Source organism: Medicago truncatula, chromosome 4 (genome assembly GCF_003473485.1).
Source record: "Medicago truncatula cultivar Jemalong A17 chromosome 4, MtrunA17r5.0-ANR, whole genome shotgun sequence".
NCBI classification, from domain to species: domain Eukaryota; kingdom Viridiplantae; phylum Streptophyta; class Magnoliopsida; order Fabales; family Fabaceae; genus Medicago; species Medicago truncatula.
In genome coordinates, this window is record NC_053045.1 from 42910418 (window position 1) to 42917669 (window position 7252).

Here is a 7252-nt window from a genome sequence, read left to right on the forward strand (position 1 = left end):
GCATCCAAAATAATTAGGAATGGCAAATGCAAACCATCACAATAACATGACATCTTAACAAAAGGAAACAAAACTTTGAATTAAAAAGAGGCAAGAAAAGAATCGGAGTGGTAATTCAATTAGATGATAAACTTCTCTAAAGTATGACACATCAGCATAATAGAGGTTTGAGAACAACTTAGGGGGTGTTTGTTTCCAGGTTATAAAATTTATTCCTGGGAATATGAGGATGGGAATGCACTTTCTCATGTTTGGTAGAAGGTAAAAGAAAAATATACCTGGGAACAAATTATACCCAGGAAAATTTTTAACCCATGATCTCCCCATTTTTATTCCCATGAAAAAGGAGTTGGGATGTTTTATTCCTAAGAATGACATTTGCCTTGCTACATGAAAACCCCACTACCAACCATGTTTTTTCAACTGCCAATTAATTTCTCAATACACTGAACGTGTTGATTTTTTTCTTTTACATACTCTACATCAAGACATTGTTATAATGTATGTTATTATGTAATCCATCTATTATTTCTTTATGTTTTTTTTGGTTTGTGCAAAAAAATATTTATGTGTCTATTCAAGTTTTCAACAATATTGTTCTATTCTATCAATCAACTATATGAAAACATAATTTTATTTTATGGTGTATTTTGAAATGCTTCAAGTTATAATGAGAATAAAATATAGTAAATAAATTCAAATTGATTTAGAAACAAGGTAGAGGTATTTTTATAACTGTATCATGTTTTTTCTAGGAATATATATTCCAAACTAAACACCAATTAGCTATTTATGGGAACATTTTTTGAAAATATTCCTGGGAAATTAAAATACTAACCAAACATTTTTTTTTAAAATACCCATGAATAAACTTCCCACTACTTTATTCCAGGTAAGTTATTCCTGGAATTAATTTATGAATCTATGAAACAAACGCCCCCTTAAGGTTCGATTACAAAGATATAAATTTGTCTAAATTCATGTTTAGCGTATGTCTAAATTTAGTGGAAAGTTAAAGATAAATGATAACCAAAAAATATGTCCATGTAGTCTCTCATAATGAGCATGTTGATATATTTTCTTTTTTTTGTGATGGCCGAGGTTCGAACCTCAAACCTTACATATATTATGCATTAATCATTTAGTGGAGAATAAATGATAAAATAGTTAAGAGAGAAGGAAAGTTTCAAGAGAAAATGATGAGAGATACCATTTTTCATTAATTTTTTTATATAAAAAATGAGATGCTTTTTTCTACTAAATAAAGAGATACCTTAACATGTAAAAGTTAAAGAATAAAATTGATCAATAAATGTCATTATATAGAAATTATAGTATAAATTAATCCAAAATATGAAATAATAATATGTAGTATAAAAAAACAAAAGTGTAGTTGATCGAATTAGAATAAAATAAAAGTTTTTATGCCGTTGTGAGCTTAACTCAGTTGGTAAAAATAATGCATAATATATGTAAAGTCTAGAGTTCGAACCCCGAAAAAAAAAAAAAAAACTTCTTTAGAGATTTTAAGTTTCTATCATACATCTAGAATTGAAGTCCAAGAAATTTTAACGATAACTATTCTATAATTAATTTACACCATCATGTTCACAAGCCAAAATAACGTAAGGACTATCCGTAATTAAATTCAATCATTGCCAACACTAAAAATGATAATTATCCTAATAAGTTTCATCACCATCCATAAGGTTCACAACTTAATTAATGAAGAGAAGAATAATTAGCTTCCGTTTATTAACAGAGCTTAAACTTCTTGTAAGGTGACTTTGGTGTGACAAAGCTCTAAAATGCTTAGACTTCTTTCTAAATATTATGCATACAACCTGAAAACCAAATTTTTTTAAAAATAAAAATAAAAATCAGTCTTGTTAAGAAAGTAATGTGCTCACTCTCCATATATATATTCCTATATAATTATATAAAATTGAAAAGTACCATTTAAAAGTTGGTTGAAGAAAGCAATGATGATGATTCAAAACTAAAATTTATACACATAATGATCATGGATAGAATAATGGCCCTTGATAAAAATAAAATTATAACCAACCAATTAATTTATCAACAAAAGTGTAGAAAAATTTCTTTTGTGAAATTGATATCAGTAGAAGACATGGTGAAAACACTCAGATTGAGTGAAATTGTCAAACGTGTATGAATAAGTAGAAAATAAATATGACATAAGTTATAGTTACAAAGGGTGAGAGAGAATTCAAAAAATTAAGCTTTAAATTTTTCCATTTTGTAAATTATATTTAAAGGATTGTTAAGAAGTACATCCATCCAATGATGAAGATGTAAAAAATATTGGAATGTTTTAATAGATTTTTAGGTGCATAAAAAGTTACTATTAGATTCTTGTCCAATGCCTTGTATGGTTGAGTGAAAAAATAGATGTGATAAGTTTATATGTTTCCTTTTTATATAATGTGGGAAGTTATGTATTTTTTTTTTTGTGGTGGTCGGAGTTTGAACCCTGAACCTTGCATATATTATATATTGTTCATATCAACTAAGTTAAGTTTACGAGGACATTGGAAGTTATGTTTATGTAACTAATTTTCTATTTAACTTGCAAAGACAATGTTTTATTTATTGGTCATATCATATGAAATCAATTTATCAATTTAATTTTTTATTTTTTTTTTGTGATAATTTGTAGAGTAAATCATGCTCCCCTTTTTTAAGAGATGTTTGAATTATATTTTCCTTCCTTCTTATGTTCTAATATATATCTTCGTCTCTTTGAAAATAAAAATCTAAAATAAATTATATTCTTCTCCTCTATCCTCTCCCCTAAGAGATGCTTATATTACAATCCCCTTCTCTAAGATTTATTTATTTACTACATTTTAATCTATTTTTACATAAATAAATACTTTTACGATATCTATAAGTCTTGTTCCACCATTCATGCAAATATAATTTATTTCTTTTTAATTTCAATGACAATGATAAAAAATAAAAAAAATTTATCATTAACTTAATGATTTAAAATATAAAATATATTTTTTAATACCTATATTTTATTGGTTTTAGTAATTTTTAAATTAATTTATTTAAAATAATGTTCAAAACTATGTGAATGATATTGTATATCAAAAATTGGGTAGAATGTGATTTGAATTTTGATTATAATAAAATGCACTCACACAATTTTTCATTGTCATGTGTGAGTCAAATTTTCGTTACTAAACTATTACAAAATAAAAATACAAATTATTAAGGAAGAAAAGTGTAGATTTAAACATTAGAGGATAGGGGAGCGTAAATCAATCTTCTCATAAGGGAGATAAATGTAATATTTTCTAATATATTTTGCATAAGAGGGGAGTGTAATGTAATTTCAACTCCTCTCAAAAGAGTGGTGTATTTTACTCTAATTTGTATTAGTACAAATAGACATTGAATGCATCAGTTTTTTGGGTAGGAAATGTATAATATAATTAAACATTAAATTGATATAGTCGAGAGTTGCACGGTTTCAAGAGAGGTTACACGTTTAATTGATACGTTGGAGAGTTTTAAGGTTGTTAGAGATGGGAGAGAATTTGTAGAATGCCACATTAGCACAATATTTGCATTAGAATAATCCAAAGTTTGATTACAAAGATATATATAGAATATATATATAAACGATAGAAGATAGATTGCAATGCATTCATTGTAATATTATCCGTAATTGTATTATGCCATTTATTTCACAAGAATTGACATTACATATGACTTTTAGATGACCGAGTAGGTATGCTCTGTTCATATCTGAAAAAATTATCAGGATCAACCTTGGTTTTAACACTCATTAATCTTTCAAAATTTCCTTTAAAATATTTGCTTCCGTAAATTCTAGAAATGCTAATGTTTGTTACGTTACTTGGATGATTGGCACCAATATCACCATCTCTATAGTTGAGAAAGGTCTCCCTTGGAGAATTTGAAACATATGGTGTCATGAATTTATAAAACGACCTTGAAAAATTCACGTTACGTTTAATAACTTCAGGAGATTCTTCAATCCAAGTATTATAGTACTCAATCAAGAACAAATTCCCTGCTCTATGGGGAAACGGTGTTTCTGATGACAATATCTCTTCCATCCTTCCACCATAAGGATTCCATTCCATATGCAACGTCTCACCATCAATCATCATTTTCCATATGGATTCTATATTTTTCTTTGAAATAGGTTTTTTCACATAGTCTGATTGAGCTTTGAAATTAATTGCTTCAGACTCTTTTGGTTCATCCAACAATGTTTCTAGAGGAGTACCAATTGGCTTATTCCACCAAAAGAGAGTTGAATTAACCCAAGGCATTGACATACAATCACTTTTTTTCAAACCTAATTCAGGGAAACTCTCGTTCATCAAAGGTAAAAGTCTTTCAATTGTCCCTAAAAATTGGCCAATAAAACTAACTTGTACTACCTTTTTTCCCCCTTGACCAATTTTAACTACAATAGGTTTCACTCTAATGAAAAGATCTTTATGCAATTTTGGTGCAACTAATTGCCATTTGTAAATAACATCGGTTGCACCTTCATCTGCATTCCTTTTCACATTGAACACAGTAACATGTGGTGTAACTTGAACCAATTTAAGTTTCCATGAAAGAATAACACCAAAACTAGCACCACCACCACCTCTGATAGCCCAAAAGAGATCTTCTCCCATTGACTTTCTATCAAGAATATTACCATTGACATCAACAATTTTTGCGTCAATGATATTATCAATAGAAAGACCAAATTTTCTCATCAAATTTCCATAACCACCACCAGAAAAATGACCACCAGCACCTACAGTAAAACAGACCCCGGATGGAAAAGCAAAAGAATTGTTTTTATTTCCAATTGTATAATAAATCTTACCAAGTGTTGCACCTGATTCAACCCATGTTGTTGATTCTTGTAAATTGACATCAACTGAATTGAGGTGAAACATGTCAAGTACAATAAAAGGCACATCTGATAAATATGATAAACCTTCATAGTCATGCCCTCCACTTCGAATTCTTATCTGAATGTTGTTACTTTTGGCACATTTAATTGTTGCTTGGACATGAGAAACATCTTTTGCAGTTATAATTGCCAAAGGCTTTGGGGTTGTTGTTGCTTTAAATATCTTGTTTAGTATTCTTACATTTAGTATGGCTGAGAATGAGGTATTGTTTGGTGTGTAAATGACTTCAGAGGCAACAAAGTTTGAAGCTTGAGAATTATGAGAAAAACAGTTAAGAAAATTTTGAATGGGTGATTGTGATGTTGTTGTTGTTGTAATAGATACGACAATTGTTAACATTGTCAACAAAAAAGATGGTGCTTCCATCATTTTCATTGTACTAATAACAATATGGTTTGTTTTTTATCAAAAAAAAAATATGGTTTTTTGCCTCTTTTGTTATGTATCTCTATTTATATCGATGTATTCTCTACTTTTTCCACGTGTTTTTAATAACATTCTTTGTCTCATTTAATGAAAAATTGAAATATTAATTACAATCTAGTCAAAAAAAGTATACTTGGTCAAAAATTAAAGCTAAAAGGTATATTAGTAAGAAAGGAAATAAACTTTTGACTTAAATATTATTAAAAAATTCTTTAAAAGGAAAATACTTTATTTAAAATTGACTTTTTTTTTTCGAAGAAATTTTAAAACAAATTAACGAAAGTTGTGGGTGTCGATATATTTAAAGAAATACAAATCCAACATCACTAACAAATTTAGAGTTGTCAAAACGGATTAGGCCCACCGGGTCGGGCCTTCATCCCTCTAGTTTAGTGTGGATCAGACCATAAAAAAAAAGTATTACTTTTCCCACCCTATAGGATTCTCGCGCGCCCTGTGTTTTTTTTCTTTCAAAAATGCCCTTGAGGTTTCCGGATTTCATAATCCGGAATGGTGTTTTCCTTTGTTATAGGGTGAAAAATGGAGTTACGGATTTTGTAATCTGGAAACTTAAAAAAATAGGGCGCGTTACATGATGTTTTCGGACTACATAATCCGAAAACCCCCTAAACACCATTTTTTAAGGTAAAATAGTTCGGATTATATAATCCGAACTGTATCAGCATAAATCCTAAACATATTTGTAACATGTATAGCCATTTTAGGGACAATATTAATCTTCCTAACTCTTATCCTTTTGTTTTAGGTCATTGTTATCTGTTCTTAGTCAAAAATCGGGTTTTCAGACTACTTGATCGGATTGCTCTGAAACTTCCCTATAAAATTAGAAAAAATTCAAGGACCATGACTCTCCTAAAAGGGACTTCTTTCGGGACTCCGCCCCTCAAAATCCAAAATTCCATTGTTTAGACCCATTTTTCATTTTTTTTAATTATTCATATTCTCAGAAAAATCTGAAAAAATTTGCACTGGTTTTATTTGATTTTTAAAATTTTTTGGTGGTATTTTTATGATTTTATTTGACAGGATTTTAGCATTTTTACTTAGTTTTTTGTGGTTTTTAAAAGCAAAACTCAAAACTATTGAAATGTGAGAGATTCTGATGGCTGATTATACATAAGAATTGTCCGGATTATAAAATCCGAAATAGTAAACATGATTCCGGATTATGAAACCCAGAAACCTCAAGGGCATTTTTGGAAGAAAAAAAAAGTGCAGGGCGCACGAGAATCCTATAGGGTGGGAAAAGTAATACTAAAAATAAATAAAAAAAACGACCCTGTCTTTTTGGGTCAGGCCATCGGGCCTGCATTTTACATGGCCGACCCTTTTAAAAAAATAAATAGTTTATAAATAGTTTTATTAGGTAAAGACTGAATTATTTTATTATGTAATATTGAATTTTGTTGTCTTTGAGGTTCAATTTATGAGTTGTGATAAATACTCTACTTTTGCATTGATTCTTTTGTGCTAATTATCCCTATAGATGTTGATTTAATAGATGTTTTATATAACATTTATCTAAGTTTACGATGACATGTGATTTATTTGATGTATAATAATTTATGTAATATTTTTTATTAAAAAAAATATGTGATATTGTTCATTGCACTAACCCATCGGACCGTGTAACCCACTACTAATTGGGTTGGGCTCAATTTTAGTGGCCCATGAATCAAGTGGGTTGACCCACTCCGACCCATTTATATGAGCAAGTCCACCGGACCGAGGCATGTTGGATCGGGCCGGCCCATTTGACAACTCTACGTGACAATAAAAATAATAAATCCGTAAACAAACTACTAACATCCTAGTTAATAAGATAA

At 29.3% G+C, this 7252-nt stretch overlaps 1 protein-coding gene across 1 annotated transcript; it reads right to left on the reverse strand.

Annotated features, from left to right (window-relative positions):
• Window positions 1–3734: 3734 nt before the first annotated feature.
• Window positions 3735–5354, reverse strand: LOC25493091 (berberine bridge enzyme-like 17). The gene has a single exon (XM_013601500.3). It carries the CDS (start codon window positions 5352–5354, stop codon window positions 3735–3737), a length of 1620 nt encoding a protein of 539 aa, XP_013456954.1.
• Between the last annotated feature and the right edge of the window lie 1898 nt (window positions 5355–7252).